The 27,074-nt window shown below is 45.3% G+C and overlaps 1 protein-coding gene across 11 annotated transcripts in view; it reads right to left on the bottom strand.

Moving 5' to 3' along the window:
- The window catches only part of PROM1 (prominin 1), a gene marked incomplete at its 3' end in the record, with an annotated part of 111,549 nt that extends 85,011 nt beyond the window's left edge, over positions 1 to 26,538 (bottom strand). For 10 of the 11 annotated variants that reach the window (XM_082237350.1, XM_082237356.1, XM_082237352.1 and 7 more), the window contains exons 1-3: positions 26,407 to 26,538; positions 11,167 to 11,246; positions 7,111 to 7,513 (exon numbers count right to left, since the gene is read on the bottom strand). In XM_082237350.1, the coding sequence (XP_082093476.1) occupies positions 7,111 to 7,333 (223 nt within the window). In that variant the 5' untranslated portion in view covers positions 7,334 to 7,513; positions 11,167 to 11,246; positions 26,407 to 26,538. The remainder of the gene's footprint in view (positions 1 to 7,110; positions 7,514 to 11,166; positions 11,247 to 26,406) is intronic. The other variant, XM_082237353.1, reaches the window with a different exon arrangement.
- Positions 26,539 to 27,074: the final 536 nt, after the last annotated feature.

The raw sequence follows: 27,074 nt of genomic DNA, 5'->3' as shown, positions 1-27,074 counted from the left end.
TCGTTCCGGAGGTCCGTTCTTAACCTGAAACTGTTCTTAACCTGAAGCACCACTTTAGCTAATGGGGCCTCCTGCTGCCGCCACGCGATTTCTGTTCTCATCCTGAAGCAAAGTTCTTAACCCAAGATACTATTTCTGGGTTAGCGGAGTATGTAACCTGAAGCGTATGTAACCTGAAGCATATGTAACCCAAGCTAGCACTGTATGTTTTGAAACCTTTTAAATTCTGCAATTTTTTACACGTTTCTCAATAAAGTGAGGCGAAAAACGAAGAAATACACACACACATAAAAAAGGTAACTCAAAATTAAAACTTTGCTTTCAAAATTGCTACAATAATTAGGACAGATCTTGATCTCTGGAGAAGAAACATTATCCACTGATATCCTGAAATGAGCCAAAGGTTTGCCAGTCACTTACATAAGGATTTTGAAGAGTCTATGAAGATCAAGGTAAGGACCCACTCCTTAAAAATGAAATAATACTTTGCACCATGCAATGCGATTCCCTTTAACTGAAGGAAGTTTTCTCCATAATGACTTCCCATATTTGCTCCTACCAGCCCTGAATCATTTCCACATTGCAATGCTTTTGCAACTTGTATCTGACAGCTATTAATAACTGGACTTTTTAATACAATGATTGTCCATGGTTCAAAATAGTTTAATAGTATTGAGAGGGACGCGGGTGGCGCTGTGGGTAAAACCTCAGCGCCTAGGACTTGCCGATCACATGGTCGGCGGTTCGAATCCCCGCAGCGGGGTGCGCTCCCATCGTTCGGTCCCAGCACCTGTCAACCTAGCAGTTCAAAAGCACCTCCGGGTACAAGTAGATAAATAGGGACCGCTTACCAGCGGGAAGGTAAACGGCGTTCCGTGTGCTGCACTGGCTCGCCAGATGCAGCTTGTCACGCTGGCCATGTGAACCGGAAGTGTCTGCGGACAGCGCTGGCTCCCGGCCTATAGAGTGAGATGAGCGCACAACCCTAGAGTCTGGCAAGCCTGGCCCGTATGGGCAGGGGTACCTTTACCTTTACCTTTAACCAAAGATATTGTTAATACCATCTACTTATTACCTTCCCCAAACCTTGCATGGCCATCACGTGCCAACATGATCACATCTCTTCCAACACAGAACGCTTTACAAAGCTCATCTGGCGCTAAATACTACATAGCCAGGAATTTTAAGATGAAGAGATTATGGTTGGGAACAATCATGCATAATTCCATGCTACCTTGTTAAGAATATCATCCACTTCATGATCCCACTACAAGATATATAGCGGGTCCACGGCTCAAATGATGAAACCTGAAGACTTACAGCAGGCATAGGCAAACTCGGCCCTCCAGGTGTTTTTGGGACTACAACTCCCATCAACCCTGACCACTGGTCCTGTTAGCAAGGGATCATGGGAGTTGTAGTCTCAAAACATCTGGAGGGCCAAGTTTGCCTATGCCTGACTTTCAGCATATCTCACCCACAAACAAGAGAGTTCCTGTTCAGAGTTTTAACCAGCTATGTCCTTCTCCAGAATACAGTTCGCTATGAAAGTCTCAAGAAAGCCAATCTGATCAACTCACTCAGGTTTTCTGTCCTGTCAGGACTCACACACCAAATTTGCTATAAGGAATGATGTAAACGTGATATATTTTTAGATTTACTCCTTTCAGTTATTGGAACCTCAAATCTAAGTAAGTCTGTCAAATTCTTACTTAGCAACTTGCTGTTAGAGCTCACTCTTGGATTCATCCTGCAAATGTCATGATATCCAAAGATCTATTTAAAAAAGATTATGCACTAGTCATTTCTCAGCTCAAACGCTACCCAACTTGCTTTCCACCCACTGCAGAAAGGATACAAGAAAGCCATCTTCCCCCACCCTCAAATGAAAGAGGAGCTTTTGAACTGGAAAATGACCAGTGAGGAAAGAGTTAAGCAGCTTCTCCATAGCTGCCCTTAACTCAGGCAGACATCCTTCTTGAATTGCTTGGTTTTTTTTAAAAAAAAAATGCTGCAAAACTTTTACACAAACTCCTTAGATAAATGAAAATAAAGACACAGAACTCCATGTATTCTGTTGCTTATACAGTGGTGCCTCGCAAGACGAAATTAATTCGTTCCGCAAGTCTCTTCGTCTTGCGAGTTTTTCGTCTTGCGATGCACGGTTTCCCATAGGAATGCATTGAAAATCAATTAATGCGTTCCTAGGGAAACCGCCTTCAGACCAGGTCCGGGGACAGTCTGTCCCCGGACCTCTTCTGAAGGCTGGGGGGGGGGACAAGGGCTTTTCTTCCCACCCCCAGCATTTTAAAAAACCCCGGGACAGCGGAGGACTTCTCCGCTGTCCGGGTGATCTTAAAATGCTGGCGGGCGGCATTTTAAAATCGCCCCGGGACAGCGGAGGACTTCTCCGCTGTCCGGGGCGATTTAAAAGCCCCTGGGAAGGCAGGCAGGGGGGACAAAGACTTTCGCCCCCCGCCCGCCTTCAGAAGGTGTTCCTGCCCCCCCGCCCGGCTTCGGAGCAGCGTTCCGAAGCCCGGCAGCGGGGGCAGGTGTTCCCGCCCCGCCGCCCGGCTTCGGAGCATCGTTCCGAAGCCCGGCGGCGGCGGGAGGAGGCGTTCCCGCCCCCCGCCCGGCTTCGGAGGAGGTCCGAGGACAGTGGGAAAGACGCACTGCGCTTCCCCACTGTCCCGGATATTTCCCTATGGGCTGTCATCTTGCGAAGCAAGCCCATAGGGAAATTCGTCTTGCGAAGCGCCTCCAAAACGGAAAACCCTTTCGTCTAGCGGGTTTTCCGTCTTGCGAGGTGTTCGTCTTGCGAGGTACCACTGTACTTCAATTCTCTTACAAAGTTATGCATAGCTAAACAGAAGCAGACAGAAAGCATACCTCATCATCACTTGTATGTACCCCTCCCTTGCCAAATAAATGCTTCTACTTGTGGTCTTAAAATCACAGCTGAAGGCTTTCCATTTTAACCCTTTTATCATAAACTTCTTAATATGTTTAAAAGGCTGAGAACCATGAATGATGAGCTCTGTATGCACAACTAAAGCACTCAGTTAACAATTTACAAAGTCAGCTTCAAGTCACACTGAAAGCATAATAAACTTGAGTGCTCATATCTTCAAATCCTCTCATTTGTATTTAAAACATTTGCAGGTGATCCAGGCATGCACTTTGAATGCATTAAAGTCAATCTTATAGGATTGTTGAAAAGTAACCCAATAATTCACGGAAGCACTTTAAAACAGAAAGGATGCGTCACAAGTGTTTTGTACGGCCAGTTAAGGCCTCCTGTGATTTCAGGGCACATTGGGAATGCCACCATGCACAAAATCTGATCAAATATGCCAGCTGTCAGACTATTTGTCCTGCCAGCTCAGTACTGTGTCTACACTGGAGATAGCTAACATGGTGCACACCAGATATTGTTTCAGCCCAACTGCCCTCAGCTGATGGTCAGAGCAGGTGGCCAGTTGTATTCCTGTAACATCTGAAGTTTGTTAAAGTGGAAGGGCTGTGGAAACCACCTATGATGCAAACATTTGTCCACTACTTCCAACATGACTGCTAAGATGGAGGGAGATGGAATATGCAGCAAGGTATTGTGTTTGCTGCTGATGCTAGCTCAAACAACTAATTGCCATTACAGTGGTGCCCCGCAAGACGAATGCCTCACAAGACAGAAAACTCGCTAGACGAAAGAGTTTTCCGTTTTGGAGGTGCTTCGCAAAACGAATTTCCTATGGGCTTGCTTTGCAAGACGAAAATGTCTTGAGAGTTCCTGCTGGTTTTTTTCCCTCCCCCCCTTTTTCTAAGCCGCTAAGCTGCTTATCAGCTGATCTGATCAGCAGATAAGCCGCTAAAAGCCACTAATAGCGCTAATCCTTCAATGGGCTTGCTTCGCAAGACGAAAAAACCGCTAGACGAAGAGAATCACAGAACGGATTCTTTTCGTCTTGCGAGGCACCACTGTATTTGCTTTCTGCAGTAAAGATGGCCAGGTCTTAACTAACCCTGCCGACGTCCTTAACCCTAGCTTGGCACTTTGGCAGAAGCTTTCCTCACCCAAGATATCCCTCCTAAGAAAAGTCTCACCTGCTAACATGCTGCACAACATGCTGCAGAGCTAAACGTCCCAGATCGAGACCAGCAAAAATGAATGGGAACCCTCTGTGCAATATTTGCATGGCTCGTTACATAGAAGTCTTCAAAGAGATGCAAATGAATTAAAAGCTTGCTCAAGTAATTAGCATGCAAGGGCAATCTTTCAAGGAGAAATCTTAAATATTAGCTGAATCAACCAAGGAGAATTAAACCCAAAGGAAAACACATTAAAGCAGCAAATGGAATGGCAAGAATGGCAGACCCTCTTTTATGCTAGGATTGGTGAACCACTCCCTTTGGCAGATGTTGCTAGACTGCAATTCTTGTAATCCCCAGCTATGCTAGTTGAAACTAATGGGACTCTGGAGTCCAAGTTCATATAGAGGGACGCAGGTTGTTCACCCCGACTTCCTGCTGTACTTCCTGCTCAAATGTTTTCAATTCCCCCTCCCCTTTCTAAAAAGACATGCTACCCTATGAACCCATCAACTCAACTTCCTGGTAGTCATTTCTTTTGCAGGCAAAATGCTCCGCGCAGTCCAGGATCCTGGCTTGGAGCACTAATCCCATAGGAAGGGGAGCAGGGCACCCCAGATTCCCTGCTAAAGTCTGCCAGCCAAGGAATGAGGTTGACCAGTCCTCCCATAGGCTCTCTGCCTCTCTTCAGCTCTCACAATTCGCCTAGCTAGTTGGCCACCCATACTACCCTGAACATGCCCGATCTCGTCTGATCTCGGAAGCTAAGCAGGGTCAGGCCTGGTTAGTACTTGGATGGGAGACCGCCTGGGAATACCAGGTGTTGTAGGAAGTAAGTGGTCTCTAGCGCTGCCCTGCTGTGAGATCCTATCTGTCCTTGGCAGCCTGTGCCACAATCAACATATCAACATTCCTAGGGCCTGCTCTATAATTTGAGAGCGCTCTGTGCCAAGCACTTTCACAAGAATGCACAAAGCAATGCTAACCTGCTGCCGCCACCACCAAGACTATGAAGAGCAGTGGAGTTACTGCAGCATCTACAACCTGGCAGCAGCTATGGGAGGTCAGGAGGGGCAGGCACATCAGGATAATTCCCAACACCAGCTTCAGGCTGGTCCCTGGCCCTTTGTCAGCCACGGCTGGCTAAGAGAGTGGCTTGGGATCCAGCTCAGCTCCATCCATTGAGGTATGCATCAACCGAGTGACACCAAGTGTAGTGTCACTCCATCAGTGGCAGACAGCCACTCAATCAGCGCCCCCGTCCCTTGCTCCATTGACCAGCATTGGGTGGGAGGAGATTGCAGTTTCTCCAATTGAGTGTAAAAGAATCTTATCTGAGATTGAGAGGGCTCCCTTATCTGAATCAGGATAAACTCAGAGAATCTTTGATAGGATATTTTGTGGAATTCTGGGATCTGAAAAAAGAGGAAGTGGAAGATTGGGTGGAGAAAGCTTACGGATTTGGTCCTAAAAAAGAGACTAAAATAACCCACGATTGTATTGTGGTCTTTAAGACCAGGGAACCAAGAGATATCATTCTGGGACATCATTATAAAAAAGGCCTCAAAGTCCTCGATAAATCCGTTGTGCTCTTCAAAGAGGTTCCTAGGCATTTTTTGAACCTGAGATCCCAGTATAGGGACCTGACAGATATTCTGAGGAGAAAGAACATTTTTTTTAGGTGGGAATTTCCAGAGGGCCTATCTTTCAAATTTGAAGGAAGAAAGCAAAAGATTAAGAACCTTGAGGAGAAGCAGAGAACCATGTTTTAAGCCAATGTGATGGTTCTCGTGCTATGGATCAGAATCTGGGCGGGGGGACAGGCAGAAGAAGGAGGTTGCACAATATCTTAAAAGGCTGCCAACACAACTCTGGGAAGGTCTGCCATTGTTAGAAGATGAACATCAGCCATATTGATCCCCCAAACAACTTCTGGGTTGTTGTTGTTGTATACTACCTAAGTTCAAGTTAGATGAGATGCCAAGATATATCTTAAAAGAAGCAACATGGACCTCTCAAAGTGGATCGGGAATGTGCCTGTGTGGTGGTGATCCTTTCTCCCCAGTTTCACAATCTAGATCCAAATCCACCTGCTCCTTTATGGAAAACATATGGGCATGATTTCCCTCCAGCAGAACAAAAAACAGAGCAGGGGAGGGGGAGAACATTGAAGGATAAAAAGGGTACAATACCATTTCCTTAGTACCACACTCTTGTTCAAATTCCACGACCCCTACAACTACTTTTAAGAGAAATCAAAAGAGATCTAATTGCCCCTCTCTCACTTGCCTGACCCTTAACCAGCTGGAGGAAGAGACATCACTGACAATCTTCTGAATCTATTAATTGCAGTCCAAAAGATTCTCACACTACTGCTCTACAGTGCAATCTTGCTGCAGAGGTCACTGAGAACCCATGTAGGAGAATATAATGGTGCAGACAAGTGTAACATCTGAAGTATGGCAAAAGAAGTTAGAATTTGTACTCTAGAATGGGCTTTCAGGTGACCAACTAATTCCACAATACATAAGTCTATCATTAGTGTAATATATTTTTATTTTAAAAGGTTTACACCTATGGACAAGAAGGTCTATGTACCCACTCCATAGGGGAGGGTGGAGTCATTCTGATAAATTTTAAGGGCTCCTCCAGTTTAGGAAGTTTAAAGCACACTGCTCTCATCTACATATTTAGACATCTACAAGAAAAAAAAACTGCAGCAGACCATTATTATTATTATTATTATACCATTATTATTATTATTATTATTATTATTATTACTACTACTACTACTACTACTGCTACTGCTACTACTACTAAAAGACAACTGCAGTTCCAGCCCATTCAGAGCTGTGGGTATAGAGTGCTATACAAATTTAATAAATAGTAATTTATTTTTATTTTTATTTTTATTATTTTCTGAAGGTACGCTCACAAACTATAGTCTGTGATAAGAGCTGCCATGCCAAACTAAAGCCTCAACCAGCACACGTGCTTTAGGACAGTTCAATATTAAAGACTTACCTTGAGGAAAATAATTTGGTTGCACTAAATAGAGGAAAGTGTGGACTAATCGAAACAAAATCCCTATTGCTCCAGGTTCGTGGTACGCTGCTGTGTCGTAAGTCTTTGCAGGAACAAACCCAAAATCCAGAGTTTCAGAAGGCGGTTGGTATAAAGGCTGCACTTCGGAAATCGTTCTTCCACAAAACAGTAACAGGAGCAGTAGACACAGTTCCCCAGCCATGACTGACCAAAATGCATAAAATGAGGTAGAAGTTGGGGGGAGCGGTGCTCAAATATTCTGCACAGATCCGTCAAGCAAAACAGGAGTCTTTCCTCGACTGTTTCCTCAATCCAGAATGTGCACTTGCTTCCCAAGGCTTTTTTAGGCAGCTCTTCACAGGATTCAGTTAGGGCTCCATCTCTGGCAATGAGAGAAAACAGCTGTTTATTAAGTGGCATTTCAACCCACAAGAAAGCCTAACAACAGCGTGAAACACACGCAGTCGCCTGTAACGTTTTAACACACTGCCATGTTGGAAAGATAAACAGATAGGTGTGATCCTGTGCAACACCGAAAGACAAGGCTTTCCACTACTGTAAAGAGGGAGGGTAAAGATTGCTCAGAATTCTTTTGTGCAACACTGAGTCTTGGAAAGAGAAAAACTAAAATTAAAAGCAGCATTTCCCACTAATGATGATGATTTTACTATTGGTACCCTGCTCATCTGACTGAATTGTCCCAGCCACTCTGGGTGGCTTCCAACAAATTATAAAAACACAGTAAAACAGCAAAACATTTAAACTTTCTCATAGAGGGCTGCCTTCAGATGTCTTCTAAATGTCATATAGCTCTTTATCTCCTAGACATCTGATAGGAGGGTGTCCCACAAGATAAATGCCACTACTGAGAAGGCCCTCTGCCTTGTTCCCTGTAACTTTACTTCTCACAGTGAGGGAACTGCCAGAAGGCCCTCAAAGCTAAATCTCAATGTCCAGGCTGAGTGATGGAGGTGGAGACCCTCCTTCAGGTACACTGGGCTGAGGCCGTTTAGGGCTTTAAAGGTCAGCACCAACACTGTGAATAGTGCTCAGAAACGTACTGGGAGCCAATGAAGATTCTTTAGGACCAGTGTTATATGGTCCCAGAAGCCTATCCCAGTCACCAGTCTAGCAGCCACTTTCTGGATTAGTTGTGGTTTCCGAGCGCATTTCAGTAGTCCAAGCAGAAGATAACTAGAACATGAATGACTATGGCGAGACAGTGCACAGGCAAGTAGGCTCTCAGCCAGCGTACCAAATGGAGCTGGTAGACAGCCATCCTGGATGCAGAATTAACCTGCACCTCCATGGACAGCTGTGAGTCCAGAATGACCCCAAGGCTGTGCACCTGGTTCTCACTCAGGACCAGGGAATCCCCCACACCTGCCCCTCGTCCCCCCATCTTGTTGGGCTTCAACCTCAATCCATTGACAGCTATCCATCCTCCAACCTCCTCTAGACATCCACACATGCCATTCACCACCCTCACTAGTTCCGAATTCATCTGCATCCTGGGGAACACCCAGCCCAAATCCCTTGATGATCTCTCCCAGCGGCTTCATACAGATGTTGAAAAGCATGGGAGAGAGGAGGGACCCCTGAGCACCCAGGGGTCTGAACACTCATCCCAACATCACTTACAGAGGCGGCACCAAGCTCCTCAAACAACAAGGCCTCCCTACTAAGTTCTCTCAAGGTTCAGTAATGACATTGGTTCCGCAGACGCTGGGGACTTCTGGCCCTCTATATGTAGCTCAACTACAACTCCCATCAGCCCTAGCTTTCATAGCCAATGGCCAGTGATGATGGGAATTGTAGTTCTGCAATATGTGGAGGGCATATTACCAGAAACATGTATTTTACAAGGGTACCCTCTGTTTTTGCAATGGCCAACACAACAGAGCCCTGTACAGCAACCAATTTTCATCAAGGATCATTCTTTCAAGCTCTGCAAAGGCCAAGGCATGAGGCATGGACAAACAGAAGTGAATGGAAAGGCACAGGGTGGGGTGTTATCAAAGTCTCCTCTGCTGCTGACTGGGGGCCAGGTGGGGAAGGGAAGTGGTTAAAGATGCCACTTCCCATAAGCTCTCTTTGCAAAGAAATGAACCCAATCATTAAGCATCAACATATATCCCAATCTAATGCCCCCCTCCTGTTCATCCCAGTGCACACAGAGTGCCTGCCTGAGTCAAAGCTTAATCAGGCTAAACACACTGAAGAGCCCTAATATTGGTCCCTTCTGTCTCACTGGGTCCCTATCCAGCACCTCCAATTTCTGCCAAGTTTCCTCCAAAAGTAGACTTTGGAAGCAGACGAGTATCATGAATCAAAATCAGCTCCACAGTTCATTCATCCCATTGCTTTCTTTTCAAAGCTGGACATAATTGCCCCCCATTCTAAATGTTAAACTATATTTTTAGTTTACCAGTTAAAGATCAAAGTACTTAAATTCTCCAAAATGCCCCCAGGAGAGGAAACCTTACTAACCTTAACAGCAAAGCCAATAACCATATGCATTTTATATTAGTAAGCTCTCTCTCTTTATATTAGTAAGCTCTCTCTTTTGCTTTGTCTGATGTTTGGTTGTGGCAGAGATAGAACTGGCTGCAAATATTTTTTTCCTATGCCAAAACCCCCAAATGTTTAACAACAACAACAACAACAACAATTTATTTATACCCCGCCCATCTGGCTGGGTTTCCCCAGCCACTCTGGGCAGCTTTCAACAGAGCATTAAAAACAGAATAAAACTTCAAACATTAAAAACTTCCCTAAACAGGGCTGCCTTCAGATGTCTTCTAAAAGTCAGATAGTCTGATGAGATGGCGTTCCACAGGGCGGGCGCCACTACCGAGAAGGCCCTCTGCCTGGTTCCCTGCAACTTCGCTTCTCGCAGTGAGAGAACCACCAGAAGGCCCTCGGCGCTGGACCTCAGTGTCCGGGTAGAACGATGGGGGTGGAGACGCTCCTTCAGGTCTACTGGGCCGAGGCCATATAGCTCATATATACAGAGATATAGCCTATGAAATGGCCATTCTGATATCACTGTAATTATTTTAAGCATTTCTTTTAGAATTCTTTTTAGTATCAAATGCTCTTTGCATTGCTAAAGCAATCCTGCCTTGCAGCTGGGAGCAGGAGGGCCGAATACAGCAGCCGAGTCACCACTGCAACTTACCCTGGTCTGGGCAGAAAGTGGGGGGCTGGGGGCTGAATCACCCCCAGGCTGGCACAGAAGAGAGAACCAAATTGGGCTTTCACTGCTAGCTGGACTGGCCTAGGATCCAGTGGGTCCTTGGCTGGCTCAGCTCCACCTGTCCTGATTACACCAGCTACTGCTTTCACTCATGAGAAGATAGCTCAACTGCATCCTAACCCCCTCCAAGTTTAGTGGACTGGAATTTGGATTGCCCTGTAGGTTGTTAAGTTCTCAAATACATATGATCTAGTAGAGATAATCCCTTGACTATATGTACAGTAGGGACACGGGTGGCGCTGTGGGTTAAACCACAGAGCCTAGGACTTGCCGATCAGAAGGTCGGTGGTTCGAATCCCCACGACGGGGTGAGCTCCCGTTGCTCGGTCCCTGCTCCTACCAACCTAGCAGTTCGAAAGCAGGAATGCAAGCAGATAAATGGGTACCACTCCAGCGGGAAGGTAAATGGCGTTTCCATGCACTGCTCTGGTTTCGCCAGAAGCGGCTTAGTCATGCCGGCCACATGACCTGGAAAAACTGTCTGCGGACAAACGCAGGCTCCCTCAGCTAGTAAAGCGAGATGAGCGCCGCAACCCCAGAGTCGTTCGCGACTGGACTTAGCTGTCAGGGGTCCTTTACCTTTACCTTTTTATATGTACAGTATATAATGCAAGATAGTCATAGCTCAGACTATTTTCAAATGGAAATTAAACTTGATTACATATGAAAAGGTTATCTACCCAGCGTATTCAGTACCTAAACCTCCACACAACATAGGAGTAATTTTGAGCTTCAATTTGGGGCATTTAATTTTTTTATATAAACATCCTACTTACCCAGCCTCTCCAGTTACTTGGATAATATGTTTTTTGAGCCATTAAATGTGTACTTTCTTTTCCCAAGCACAAAGATAAACCTGTAATAAAAAGAGCATATTTCTCTAATGTGTCTGACCAATGCACAAAGAGTAATCAATTCTTAGAAGCAGAAAACAACAGCATGCTTACTTCATGACAGCAAAAATAAAGGGGGTAGTTTTGCTATATAAATAATGTTTTTAACTGACAATGTATTTAGTTCACACACAGAGCTTTATTGTGGTCTGTAGACCCAAAATACACAGTACAGTGGTGCCCCGCAAGACGAAATTAATTCGTTCCGCAAGTTTTGTCGTCTAACGAATTTTTCGTCTTGCGAATCACGAAATCCCATAGGAATGCATTGAAAATCAATTAATGCGTTCCTATGGTCAAAAAAAGTCCAAACAAAGCCAAATTTGGTACAACAACAGTTTATTAACTGCTCTTTAAAGTCACACATACTGTAAAGAGCAGTTCAAAAACTGAAGGGAAAATAAATTAACTTTATAAACAAAACATGTCTTTGTTTTTAGACAAAGGAAACAAAGTCGCGAGACGTTTTCGTCTTGCGAAGCAAGCCCATAGGTGAAATTCGTCTTGCGAGGCAAATCGAAAACGGAAAAACCTTTCGTCTAGCGAGTTTTTTGTCTTGCGAGGCATTCGTCTTGCGAGGTACCACTGTACAACAATAGTAAATATCAACAGTTACTAAGGTGTAAGATCAGCCTTGGTAGCCAACAGAGGAGCTTTAGCCTGTACATACTGATTTCTGATTTTTACTGCCTCGGAGAGGAATTTTGCTATAGCCAGTGTAACAGTATCAAACGTATCCTCAAGAATAGTTAGCAACTCAGCATGCAAAGGGACGCGGGTGGCCTGTGGGTTAAACCACAGAGCCTAGGACTTGCAGATCAGAAGGTTGGTGGTTCGAATCCCTGTGACGGGGTGAGCTCCCGTTGCTCAGTCCCTGCTCCTGCCAACCTAGCAGTTCGAAAGCATGTCAAAGTGCAAGTAGATAAATAGGTACCGCTCCAGCGGGAAGGTAAACGGTGTTTCCGTGCGCTGCTCTGGTTCACAAGAAGTGGCTTAGTCATGCTGGCCACATGACCCAGAAGCTGTACACCAGCTCCCTCGGCCAATGAACCGAGATGAGTGCCGCAACCCCAGAGTCCCTTTACCTTTACAGCATGCAAAAACCCCTGCTTGGCAGGGGGTTGGACTAGATGGCCCTTGTGGTCTCTTCCAACTCTATGATTCTATGAGTCTATGAAAACTAAGCCATAAAATACTTCTCACTAGTTCCATGTCTGTGCATACATTCCCCAAACAGCTACCTTGCTCCTCTTGTCATGTGAATGGGTAAGCAAAGAACAGCAGCTTGGTCATCATGAAATTCAAACTCATGGTCATGGTTTGTTTCATCCTAGCAAACCACAATCACCAAGTCAACATCAAGCCATGGTCTATTGCTTAAGGCTGGCGAACTATCATGGTCTCTTATGATGAACAAACCAGACATAGTCTGTTTAACCCGCTAATGTGAATTTATCCTGCTAATGTGAAAAGTAGAGAAAAGTGGAAGTGAATGCCTAATACAGCTGACTTAGACAACATGTTGTGACTTAGTATTATGTGTAAATGCAACCAGAGGCTAGAATCTTTAAAAGTAAAGTATGCTATTGGCATGCAGTTTTCCTGTGATTCTTTTCCAGTATTTTAAAAGGATTACATTCTCTCCATACCCTCCAACATTTCTCTGTTGAAAATAGGGACATCTTATTTCATAACAACAACAACAACAACAACAACAACAACAATAATAATAATAATAATAATTTTATCATTTATACCCCGCCTATCTGACTGTGGTGTTGCCACAGTCACTCTGGGTGGCTTCCAACAGATATAAAAACATAATAAAACATTAAACATTTTTAAAATTTCCCTATACAGGGCTGCCTTCAGGTGTCTTCTAAACATTGTATAGTTACTTATCTCCTTGGCTTGGGTGGGTCGCATAACTCCATACCCTCTGACATTTCTCTGATAAATATAGGGACATCCTACCATACCCTTTAACATTTATCCGATGAAAATAGGGACATCCTAAGGAAAAGCATAGGGACGCGGGTGGCACTGTGGGTTAAACCACAGAGCCTAGGGCCTGCCGATCAGAAGGTCGGCGGTTCGAATCCCCGCAACAGGGTGAGCTCCCATTGCTCGGTCCCTGCTCCTGCCAACCTAGCAGTTTGAAAGCACGTCAAAAGTGCAAGTAGATAAATAGGTACCGCTCCGGCAGGAAGCTAAACGGCGTTTCCGTGCGCTGCTCTGGTTCGCCAGAAGCGGCTTAGTCATGCTGGCCACATGATCCAGAAGCTGTACGCCAGCTCCCTTGGCCAGTAAAGCGAGATGAGCGCTGCAACCCCAGAGTCGGCCACGACTGGACCTAATGGTCAGGGGTGCCTTTACCTTTTAAGGAAAAGCATCCAAGATCAACTCAGAAACCATAACGACTTCTGTAAACTTCGGGATGTCCTTGGAAAATAGGGACTCTTGGAGGGTCTGTGTCTCTGCTACAAACATTCCACCTACATTCCACTGCTCTTTATACAACATGCTGATAACACTTCCTGTTTACTTCTTCCTAGATAGCACATTCAATCCATACCAGCAGGCATTAATTGACCTTCAAAAGATCTGAGGGCATAGCAGGTACACTGTTTTACAAACTGAGAAAGCGTAGCTAAGAATAAAGTTAGCAGCTGCAGAGTCACACTGAGTCTTAATAACAGAGCTCTGGAGCAAATGTTAATTTACCAATTTTAAATTCCATAATATCAGACAAGTCCTCTGAAATATTAAAGCATGTAAACAATCTTAATATACCACACAAGACCACACAGCCTTCACTTCCAGACAGCGTAGTCTTTCGCATATGCGCCGCTAGGGTGCAAAGATCCGTCCAGTGCCCCCAAATTTAGTTTAGCCCCAAAATTAACTTTTATTATGCTTATGTCAGACACCACACTTACGCCTGATCTCTTGTTTATGAAAGAAGGGAGGAAAAAGAAACAAACTTTTTTATTTGCTCATTTATTTACAATACACTTATATTTAACTATACAACACCACTACACTTAAACTTATAAGTATTGCTTAGGCACCTATTTAGGAGAAACATCAGTCGTGTCAAAGGTGCCGCTGACCCCACTGCCACATAGCAGCTCAATACAATACGTAACATAATATTTTGATGTAAGAGTTAATTTCGCGTGCACAGCGTCATTGAGAATGACAAGCGCTGTCGTTGAGTCAAGCGCCGCGGTTGTGAGTGACAAGCGCCGCCACTAGCGTGGCGCATCTTTAGTAAATGAGCACACAAAGTCGAAAGTCCTTTAGTGAAGCAGTAGGTATACATTTTGGTAATACCTAGGTATATATGTATTTTGTTTTTCTAGCTTGATCAAAATTATTTATTATTTCATAACAGGTAGATAGTTAAAAAAAAGGGACGCGAGTGGTGCTGTGGGTTAAACCACAGAACCTAGGACTTGCTGATCAGAAGGTCAGCGGTTCGAATCCCCGTGACGGGGTGAGCTCCCATTGCTCGGTCCCTGCTCCTGCCAACCTAGCAGTTCGAAAGCACGTAAAAGTGCAAGTACCGCTCCAGCGGGAAGGTAAACAGTGTTTCTGTGTGCTGCTCTGGTTCTCCAGAAGCGGCTTAGTCCTGCTGGCCACATGACCCGGAAGCTGTACGCCGGTTCCCTCAGCCAATAAAGCGAGATGAGCACCGCAACCCCAGAGTCGGCCATGACTGGACCTAATGGTCAGGGGTCCCTTTACCTTTACCTAGATAGTTAAAAGCTTAGGTGGCTTCAGGGTGTCTGGTGCCCCCCAGAATTAGGCGCCCAAGTGTCCCACACCCCTTGCACCCTGGGTAAAGATGGCCCTGCTTCCAGACTGAGGCACACGTAACATTCAAATGAGCTTCCAAGGATTCAGAGGTGATTCTCATGCATTATCTTGTCGGGATTCAAGCCATTACCAGGAGAAACTGGCCACTCTCCAGGCACCCGGCTTGAATCACCGGTTGACCTCCCTGTCTGCATTCTACGGCAGGATCCAGGCAGAGGTCACGATCGGCGATCCTCCTCATGCGCGAGAACACACCACTCTTCCCTGCCCCCAGGGGCAGGGGAAAGAGATAGACAGAAACGTATTTACATGCCTTTATTTCTGTCTTTGCAGCGTTACAGAGAAACACGTCTGCTCTCTTCAAACTCCAACAGCAGAGAGACAAACTCCTCCCATACTTCCTGTACAGCTCATATTACACTGTGAGCTAATTCCGGTGCTTTGCACTGTGAAAAGACTGCCCCTTTGTTTCCCACGGAACAGTATCCAACATTCCCATTATGTTTTGCTTCCAAGCTAGCAGCAGCTCGTGGTTGCATTGCTTCTTTTCCGTAACAGTTATCACCCAACCAGCAGTCCTGTTGGCATCATTATTCCTCATACTACATGGGAGGGGGCAGTAGAAAGGGAATAGCTTGCTGAAGGCTACCTAGTGAGTTCATGACAAAGGCATGATTTGAACCAGGGGCTTCCTGGTTTGCATCACAATTGGGCTGGCTGATAGCTGGTTTTCAACATCGTGATATATCAGCAGCTATACAGTGATAAACTGATAGCATCAAAAGGTCTGGAATAAGGACGGAGGCATTGGCTGGCTTCACGATTTTCCCTGCATCGTGATTTTTGCCGGCGCCTGCTCTTGTGACTGGCAGCCCCCTGTATGAGGCTGGGGAGAGCTGATTCGGCAGAATTAGCAGGGGCTGCAGGAATCGAGAGAAACATTGGCTGGCTTCATGGTTTTCCCAACATTGTGTTTTTTGCATATCATACACACACACAAACCAAGGTTCACAATATATTGCCGGGTCAAAAATTATGAAGCCAATATCACGATATGGGCTTCAAACTGGTTTTGGACGATATACTGATTTATCGCCCAGCCCTAATCACAATCAATAATTCAACAAGGAGTTTACAATCTACGCTTCAGCCCTGGGAGAATGAGAGATACAAGGATAACCAAGAAGGATCAAATGTAGGCATAGGAATTCTCAAATCACATAGGCATGCTTTTGCAAAACAGACAGAATCCAGCCCTGCAGCATTTATTTTACTTTAGAGTAAATCATCTATGTTTTATAGAACAAATTAAGGATAGCAAGTTTTAGGAATTAAATATGGACCGGGGATGGGAGAGTAAAGGCATATTAAGGAGTAACTGCTACACTTTCATCCTGCCATTCCTCTGTAAGAGCGTTTCTCAAACTTGGGTCCCCAGCTGTTGTTGGACCACAACTCCCATCATCCCTAGCTAGCAGGAACAGTGGTCAGGGGTGATGGGAGCTGTAGTCGAACAAAAGCTGGGGACCCAAGTTTGAGAAACACTGCAAGTCTAGGAACTCACAGTCTAGGACATGGGTAAGCAAACTAAGGCCCGGGGACTGGATCAGGCCCAATCTCCTTCTAAATCCGGCCCGTGGATGTTCCGGGAATCAGTGTGTTTTTACAGGAGTAGAATGTGTCCTTTTATTTAAGATGCATCTCTGGGTTAATTGTGGGGCCTGCCTAGTGTTTTTACATGAGTAGAATGTGTCCTTTTATTTAAGATGCATCTCTGGGTTATTTGTGGGGCATAGGAATTCGTTCTTTCAAATATAGTCTGGCCCCCCACAAGGTCTGAGGGACAGTGGACTGGCCCCCTGCTGAAAAAGTTTGCTGACCCCTAGTCTAGGAGCTGCCCAGAGTGGCTGGAATCACATGTGTGGGGTATAAATGATATATTATTAGTAGTAAAAAAAAAAAAAGGTAAAGTATTAGTATTATTACATATAAAATGCTCCTCTCTTTTTTCCTAACCCTCCTAAGATCACTCAGTAAGCTTCATGACCACTATAATGGCTATCATCTGCGTTGAATCAGCATCTTCAGAGATGTAGCTGCACATAAAGGTAAAGGTAAAGGGACCCCTGACCATTAGGTCCAGTCGTGACCGACTCTGGGGTTATGGCGCTCATCTCGCTTTATTGGCCGAGGGAGCTGACGTACAGCTTCCGGGTCATGTGGCCAGCATGACTAAGCCGCTTCTGGCGAACCAGAGCAGTGCACGGAAACGCCGTTTACCTTCCCACCGGAGCGGTATCTATTTATCTACTTGCACTTGGGCGTGTTTTCAAACTGCTAGGTTGGCAGGAGCAGGGACCGAGCAACGGGAGCTCACCCCGTCATGGGGATTCGAACCACCAACCTTCTGATTGGCAAGTCCTAGGCTCTGTGGTTTAACCCACAGCGCCACAGATTAATTCAGATGAGGAAACTCATTTCAGGAAACTAACACCACCACAAATCAGCAATTTGAAGAATTGTGGCTTTACAAGTCCATTTACTATGCACTCATTTATAATAAAGAAGTAAAATAAATATGTAGACTGGGAAGTCACCCCCCCCACACACACACAAATGCATCTTGAACTAACAGAACCTCTTCCTGGGATTGCCCAAGATTCAAGAAGCTGCAACTTGTGGAATACATGGAGAATTTAGCCTTGAAAACAATGCAATAATGTGGGGTGGTGGTGGTTTTTACTGCTCTTTCATATTGTGGTGGTGTAACTTTAATTTTTTGACATCAGCCTGGGCCATGGGGAATTTATCAAAAGAGAGGAATACAAATCAAATAAGTAAATAAATGACAAACGATAATTGAGGGTACCTGGTCGCCTCTCGGCTGAGTGATCAAGCATTGCTGGAGATCACTTTAGAACATGGATAGGTAACCTAAGGCCCGGGGGCCGGATCCGGCCCAATCGCCTTCTAAATCTGGCCTGTGGATGGTCCAGGAATCATAGTGTTTTTACATGAGTAGAATGTGTCCTTTTATTTAAAACACATCTCTGGGTTATTTGTGGGAACTGCCTGGTGTTTTTACATGAGTAGAATGTGTCCTTTTATTTAAAATGCATCTCTGGGTTATTTGTGGGGCATAGAAATTTGTTCATCTTTTATTTTTTTCCAAAATATAGTCCGGCCCCCCACAAGGTCTGAGGGACAGTGGACCTGCTGATAAAGTTTGCTGACCCCTGCTTTAGAAGAATTAACACAATGATTAGGAGCTGGGTGACGTTTTCAAAAATGGTTTTCAAGTCTCTGTTAGGACTGGAAGCCCCTCTTTGTAAAAGATGAGCTGCGCTATAATTGGCTTATTAAAGCACGGTAAAAGCATCAAAAGAGTGATCATCTCCAGAAGCAAGATTCAGCCATCTCCAGACTGGCAGCTGGTTTGAATTTCAGTCAGCTTCCGAAATTCTTGGGATTATAGTTTTGCTAATTGGTATAAAGTCAATTATTATTTATAAAGCACACCCCATGAGGGCACTGCAAAGCAAGTGAGGAAACGTTAATAAGCAACATAATATCATCCCTAGAAAATGTCAAGAGGGAAAACAGGAGTTGGGCTTTCAACTCACTCAGGGGAGCAGGGATGCGGCAGGGAGAGAGAGAAAAGAAACGAAAGACTTCGAGGAGAAAACAAATTCAGTTGTGTGAATCAGTCCTCCTCTTTCTCAAGGCTTCTCTTTTTTTTTTTTTTTGAAAAAACAACACCTTTATTTAAGAAAAATACACATTTTACATCGTTGTACAAGTGTATACACACAAAAAAGAGAGGTTCCATCATAAAAAAGAGGAAAAAATAAATAAATAAAAAGAAGAAAATAAGAAGAAGAAAAAAAGAAAAGCTAAAAAGTAAGAAAAAAAAAAGAAAAAAGAAAAAAGAAAAAAAAAGAAGACATACATAATACACATAACAGAACTTCCGTCCGACTCGGTTTTGGAGTTGCCTATTCTTACATTAATTCTGCAGTATTGCTAACAGGTTCTACATTGATGATTTTAATTATCGTCTATTGATAGATTATTTATTCCCTGGCTGGCCTCAAAATAAACTAGAAATTTATTCCATTCATCTTTAAGTTTAACTGTGTTGTTTTGTCTTATTTTTTGAGTTAATCTCGCTAGTTCAATATATTGGAGGGTTTCAATATCAGATTTGGGTGGCATGCCTACCTTTGGCAAGAGAAAGGGGAGGTCCACAGAGGATTTTCCAATCATATAATTAGAGGTCCATTATTAGAGGTGTGGAAGAGGTATAAAAAACTGATTGAAAAAGGCACCCCATGGTGGTTATCACCAACTAATATTATTAAAATTAAAAAAATAAATATGACTGATGAAAGATGTACATATGAGGACCTTTTGGTGAAGACAGAAGAGGGATGGAAGGTGAAGCCCTATGAGCAGTTGAAAGGCAGAATAAAAGAGTGGCTGCACTTCCACCAGATTAACGCTTTATGGGGTGAACATAAGAGAGTGGGGATGAATGAAAAAAAATCAAGGTTTCAGGTTGAAATTTTGGAGAGTAATGACAAACTTCTCTCCAAAATGTATAAACAATTATTGGAATGGGACACCAAAGAAGAGCTGGTGAAGGGTGTGATGGTAAAATGGGAAAAAGACCTTGGTCATAATATAGATTATAATAAATGGCAGATATTGTGGACGAAAGGGGTGAAATTTACAGCATGTGTAGCCCTCCGAGAAAACTTAGAGAAAATGATATATCGCTGGTACTTGACCCCAGTAAAGTTAAGAAAGATGTATAAAACTGCTGATAACATCTGCTGGAGGTGTAGGGACAAGGTCGGGACCTTTTTCCATATCTGGTGGACCTGTGATCCAGTAAAGGAATTCTGGAAACAAATATATGACGAACTGAAAAAAATTCTGAAGTATGATTTCCCCAAAACCCCTGAGTTATTTCTTTTAGGTATGATTGGCAAAGAAATAAAGAAAATAGATCAAACCTTTGTCCAATATGCCATGGCTGCGGCGAGGATTCAAATTGCACAAAAATTGAAAACCCCTGACTTATCCTCTTTCTCAAGGCTTCTCAAAGAGCCCTGTGCCAATTGGCAGGAAGAAATGCCTCTAGACATTGTTGTTGCTTATCCTGCTTTTAAAAATAAATATAAAAACTTTTTTAAAAGGAAAATACCTGCCATTTTTTATATGGACTGGGTGGCAGGATGGCTAGAAAAAACAAAATCACAGGCTAGTAACTTTGGGGAATTTACAACACTTTATTACCCCCAATTTGGCCTTGCAATTTGAAGGCATCACCCACTTTCCTGTTTCAGTTTCCGCTTGACTTAGGTGTCATGAAGGAATTACATTGCATGGGCCACGGATGAAAAGAGACAATAGGATTGTGTCGTGCTATTTTTCTAGAAAAAGAGGTGCCAGAACTCACCATGAACACCTCCCTTGTTCTCTTATAATGGCAATGGTGTCCACCTGAGAGGAGCCAGAACTGAGTTCCACCTGGGGAAAAAATAAACGCCCTGGGACTGGGCATTTCATCAGTCAAAATAGGGTTTTGTTCAAGTGACTTGTGAAGAAAGATTTGGTCAAATATTAATTTTATGAGCACAAAAAGAAACACGCTGGTGCTTGCAGTTAGCATAATATATTGAAAAAGTATGAAAATGTTTTAACTGAATTTATAAAGAATCAGCAAAGTTGTTCAGTGGTTCAAAGTTTCTGTTTCTGCTGGGAGAAGGTTGCTGTTATTGTGGATAGTTTGGCTGCTAAGTTTCCTCTCGCATGACTGCTGTAGGACTATGGGGCTCAACCCTTGCTCTTGGGCAGGAATCAGCAACCTTTTTCACCCGGGGGCCGGTCTACTGTCCCTCAGACCATGTGGTGGGCCGGTCTTTATTTTGAAGGGGGGGGGGAAGCCCCAGAAATAACCCAGAGATGCATTTTAAATAAAAGCACACATTCTACTCATGTAAAAACACACTGATTCCCAGATTGTCCGTGGGCTGGATTTAGAAGGCGATTGGGCCAGCTATGGCCCCCGGGCCTTGGTTTCCCTACCCCTGCTCTAGAGGACCTAATTCAGTGGTTTCCTGCATGTATAGAAAATAATGGAAGACAAGTTGGAACTCGGTTTTACGCTACAGCCCAGAGGCCAGTCTCCACCCAGAACACCCCCCCCCCTTTTTTGAGACCAGCCTTCCAGGCAGCAGTGGAACCACTGAAATACAGGGTTCTTCAAGCACACCCCCTTCAAATAAAAGGACACCCGTGAATCCAGAAGGGTCACATTTCCCCCCAGTCCACCATCCTGTGTTAGTCATCCCCCAGAGCAACCAAAACAAACACATTTCCTTCTTTCACCCATCACACATTTTCCCTCTGCAGTGCGAATGCACACACGATGTCGTTCCTGGATTACCAGGCCAAAGAAGAGGGAGGGGGAATATAATAATAATAATAATAATAATAATAATAATTATTATTATTATTATTATTATTATTATTATTATTATTATTTATACCCTGCCCTTCCTGGTTCAAAAGCCGGGCTCAGGGCGGCTAACAACAAATTTAAAACCCTTTAAAACCCTGCGGGCCGGATTGAGAAGGTAATTGGGCCGTATCCAGTCCAAAGCTTCCATTAACACTGCAGCATTCTTGGCATTGTGGGATATGTGACAATGGTTAAATAACAGGTGGTCAATCGACAGCCCTTGCCTGGTCAATTAGCCAGTGTGCTAATCTCAGGCAAAAATAGAGAGAGGTCACTGCCCTGCAAGTAGCTTACAGTCCGAAAAGCTGAGATGGAACTGAAGCTGGATAATGAAGTAACATGAAGACAATTCAATTCAGAAGAGTGGAGAGAAGATCTGGCGATTCTTATGGACTACTTTTGGCCAGGCAGCAGCACAGCAACTGCCACCTCACTTTTTTAAAAAAAATATCACAATTTTAATTTAATTTTTTGGAATTAGAGACAAAAGTTCACTATTGCTCTCACAATGACACAAATTTGGTTACCATAAATACGCTAAGCCTAAGCGGTATTAAATAGAGCTTTTCAACAAACAAACAAACAAAATAAAACAAAGACCCAAAACTACATCTCTGACAGTTCGATGAACTAATAAAGTTGTAATAAAGTCTCAGCCTTCGCCATAAACATAACAAAATTAAAATGAAATATATCACTGAGACTGAGCAACTACATTGGTAGCAGTAATAAGTATTCCACTAGTTCTCCAGAGCTAGTAAAAAAGATAAGGTTAAGATCAAAGGGTGGTAATTTTTCTGAACGAAATCTTTTTTTTCTTTTGTACCCCAGGTAAGAGGAGTGGTTAACGTAAATGTTATGCAGTTTATCTTTTAAACTAGCAAACATTTTTAACAATGCTTTTAGGAACTTAGATTAGCTATTATTTATCACTTGAGTTTAGGCTTAAGCCTTAACCCAGACTTTTGTTTATACAATTATGGTGGGCAAAGAGCAGGAAAGGTACCAAGTTCAATAATCTTGGTGTTGGGGAGAAATGGACCAACACTTAAGGTGGTGAGAACACTCTAATATGCATTTAACAAGGAGGAAGAGGATACAGTCCTTTAATAAAAACAAGTGGCTGGGCTAAACGTTTAGCTCCATAACAAGTGAGGTGCAAACTTGAGAAATCCATCCTGCAGTTGTGCATGGAAAGTAGATGTTCTTTGTTATCAAGTACCAAACTGGATAACGGTACTTAGGAGAGACCATAGCTCAGTGGGTCAGCACATATTTGCAAGCCCTAGGCCCCAGATTTGATCCCTGGTATTAGAGAGACACGGGTGGCGCCGTGGGTTAAACCACAGAGCCTAGGGCTTGCTGATCAGAATGTCGGCGGTTCAAATCCCCACAACGGGGTGAGCTCCCGTTGATCGGTCCCAGCTCCTGCCAACCTAGCAGTTCGAAAGCACGTCAAAGTGCAAGTAGATAAATAGGTACCACTCCAGCGCGAAGGTAAACAGCATTTCCGTGCGCTGCTCTGGTTCACCAGAAGTGGCTTAGTCATGCTGGCCACATGACCCAGAAGCTGTACGCTGGCTCCCTCAGCCAGTAACGCGAGATGAGCGCCACAACCCCAGAGTCGGCCATGACTTGACCTAACGGTCAGGGGCCCCTTTACCTTTACCTTATTTTAATTAGGCAGCTGGAATAGACAGAGAATAGAAAATAGATGCTACAGTGGCTAACCTATACACTGGGTCCATCTTCTAAGAGCCAAAAAGGCATAAGCTTAAGATAAGGAGCAGGCAACTGCCTATCTACCTTTTCGTAACTGCTAACATGGGCGAGGAAGCCTAACTCTCACTCTGCAGGCAGCACCAAGGAATGAAGAGGCTTATCTCTTCACTCTTTCCACCAAGATCAGAAGGGACACCACACACCTGCACACAGAGTAGGTGCTAGGGGTGGGCGAGTCCTCTTTGGTGCCAAGGAAAAGCAATATATGTAGCTGCCCATTATGCATTAACCAGTTCACGTCAGCTCCCAAGAGCTTTACAGTATTTGTGAATATGGTAGACATGCTCATCCCACAGAGAGCTAGGGGTGGCTGGCAGCTCCTGTAAAGCAAGCAGTACAGCGGTACCTTGGGTTAAGTACTCAATTCGTTCTGGAGGTCCGTACTTAACCTGAAACTGTTCTTAACCTGAAGCACCACTTTAGCTAATGGGGCCTCCTGCTGCCTCTGCGCTGCCGGAGCACGATTTCTGTACTCATCCTGAAGCAAAGTTCTTAACCCGAAGCACTATTTCTAGGTTAGCGGAGTCTGTAACCTGAAGCGTATGTAACACAAGGTACCACTGTATTCCAAATGCAGTCCTCCTACCCTGTAATAGTGGCGCTGAAACAGTGTCAATCTACTGCAGAGAACTATATATGATCTAAAGCAGCGGTCAGCAAACTTTTTCAGCAGGGGGCCGGTCCACTGTCTCTCAGACCTTGTGGGGGACCGGATTTTATTTTTGGGGGGGGGGGATGAATGAATTCCTATGTCCCACAAATAACCCAGAGAATGACACATTCTACTCATGTAAAAACACACTGATTCCTGGACTGTCCGCAGGCCGGATTTAGAAGGTGATTGGGCCAGATCCGGCCCCCGGGCCTTAGGTTGCCTACCCATGATCTAAAGCCACTTCATGTGTACTTACTAACATTTCAGATTGACCCAGTGCTCCTACACCCAGTTTTTCAATTCCAAAGCTATCTGAGTGGAAGCCATAACTGAAAATATTCCATCTAAAAACAACATCTTCCCGAAAGTTACTCCATGTACAGACTAGCACCCTACTAACCTTATCTCCAGCTAAGGCATTTAAGACACTCACCTAAACTAGCCTTGGATATTGCTCAACTTCGAAATTCCTTTCCCACAAGCAACCTGCTGCACGACACTCAAGAGTCTCCGGATAAAAAATGATGTGAACCGAGTAGTGTGACTGCCACAATTTGGGGGAGAGATTCAATCACATACCGGCAAATTCAGGTTGTGCGATTAAAGCGGATTTGAATGTCCCGCAGAACAAACCCACTTCCTCAAAAAATCAAACTTTTTGCAAATAAGGAAAGTGAGGGGAATGCACTTGATTTGATGCAACGCTGTTTAACCTCCCCACAAACAAATGAGAGTGAATGATCATTAAACAGCAGTTGCCCTCTAATCCCCCCCCCCCCGCCAGCATATCAGGAAGGAACGCTCAGTAAACAGGTCATCTGGAAGCGGCCAGCGAAAAGTTGTGTTTATATGTAAGGCTGATTGTGTGGGGGGTTTGACCTAGGAGAATTTATGAAACCCAAACACATTCAAATTCTTGACTAGCTCACTGGGGGCTACAATTTGCAGAGCAGAAAAGGAGGGGAGATCTCCAAGTCCCTTCCCTTCTCCCTTTCACTCCTGTGCTTGTTCCAGTACTAAGTGATAACAGCTCAAATCTAACCCTTCTCAGGCAGCGAGTCCCAACCTGGGCATGTTTAGCCTGGAGAAGAGGAGGTTAAGGGGTGATATGATAGCCATGTTCAAATATATAAAAGGATGTCACATAGAGGAGGGAGAAAGGTTGTTTTCTGCTGCTCCAGAAAAGCGGACACGGAGCAATGGATCCAAACTACAAGAAAGAAGATTCCACCTAAACATTAGGAAGAACTTCCTGGCAGTAAGAGCTGTTCGACAGTGGAATTTGCTGCCAAGGAGTGTGGTGGAGTCTCCTACTTTGGAGGTCTTTAAGCAGAGGCTTGACAACCATATGTCAGGAGTGCTCTGAGGGTGTTTCCTGCTTGGCAGGGGGTTGGACTCGATGGCCCTTGTGGTCTCTTCCAACTCTATGATTCTATGAATTCCTCTAACACCGCGTGTACCGCTGGTGGATCACAACCTGCAGCAATCTTCTAAACATGCACGGAAAGGCAGTCAATGTCACACATTTGCCATGCGCTCCAAAAGGCGCTGTGAAAGGAAATTATGAGTTGGACGGGACCCCAGTGGTCATCTAGTCCAACCCCCCCCCCAATGCAGGAATCTCAACTAAAGCATCCATGACAGATGGCCACCCAACCTCTGTTTAAAAGCCGCCAAGGAAGTTGCGCTGCCGAACAGCTCTCTTCTTCCCGCAATGCCCAGGGTAGGCTCTGCGCGAGGCTTCAGCCTGCAGGGAGAAATGGGAGCCCCTCCACGGCGCTTTCCACCCGGGTCCCTGTCCTTCCCTCGACGGCGGCGCCCACTTGCGCAGCGCAAGCCCGCCTAAGGGCGCAGCAGCAGCACCTCCTGGGCAAGCGAGCCCTGCGGGAATCCTCGCCTTAAAGCAAACGGAGCAGCGGCGCGCGCCCTGCCCGGGGAAATTAACTCCTGCCGGGACCCCTTCGCTGCCCCTTGGAAGAAAGGAAGCGCCCCGGCAGCCTCGGGGTGCAGCGCGCTCTTGCGCCTGTTTCCATCTCCCAAGAAGAAGAGTGCCTTTGCAGCACGAGCCTCGCATGCATTTACTCGGGAGTAAGCCCCGCCGAGTTCGAGGCTCCCCACTGTATGTGCCCTCGGGGCTGCACAGCTTCGCTTTTCTTTGGGGGGTGGGGAGGGAATGCGCGCAAAGTCCCGAGGATTGCGCCCTTTTCCCCAGGAGAGGCTCTGCCGCCCTAGGAACCCCGGGACCGGCCCGTGCTTGGGCATGGAGAGGGGGGTCCCCCATCCAACCCGAGCGCGCAATCCGGAGAGGAGGGTGGGCGCGGCGCAGGCTACTCACCCGGGTCGCAGGCACCCGCCCCTTCGCCGCGAGCGAGGCTCCAGCCGCGTAAAAAACTCGCTCTTGCCGCGCCCGCGCTGCTACTGCCGCTGCTGCTGCAGCTTCTCCGCCCCCTGCGCGCGGCATCTGCTCGCCTCCCTTCCCCGCCGCGCGCTCGCGCGCTCGCCTGAGCGCGATCCCGCCTCTCTCCGATGCGTTGCGGGCTCGAGCCACCTGCGCAGGGAGCGCGCCTGGGAAAGCGGGTGAGTCGAGCTGGGGTGTTCGAGGGATGCGAAGCGACAGCCGGGCAGGCTTGGAAGTTCGAGCCCGTGGGGCGCAAGGAGGCCGGGGCGCAATTCCTGGCGCAAAGCGGGCAGCTTTCCTGGGTGGGGAGCAGGAGCTTCGTGGAAATGAGCAGGATTGGGGCCCCTGCGGGGGTCGTGGGCGTAGCCAGTGATGTAGAAAAATAGCTAAAGAAGCTGAAAACCAAGACCAAATAAACCAAATGAAGGCAACCTAAGAGACATATATAAACCTTTTCCTCAATTTTACCTTTAGCCTGCTCTCCTTTTAATTCGCTTCTCCCGTTATTCCCCTCCTTCGAATCCCCCTCCCCTTATTGTCAAATAAAGCATTTTTCTTTCCTCCCTGCATGCCCATTACTCTATTTCCTCAATTTACCCTATCTC

The sequence above is a fragment of the Podarcis vaucheri genome, assembly GCF_965113315.1.
Source record: "Podarcis vaucheri genome assembly, chromosome: 9".
Lineage (NCBI taxonomy): Eukaryota > Metazoa > Chordata > Lepidosauria > Squamata > Lacertidae > Podarcis > Podarcis vaucheri.
Note: the sequence above shows the minus strand (reverse complement) of the source record. Positions and strands in the feature narration are given on the sequence as shown.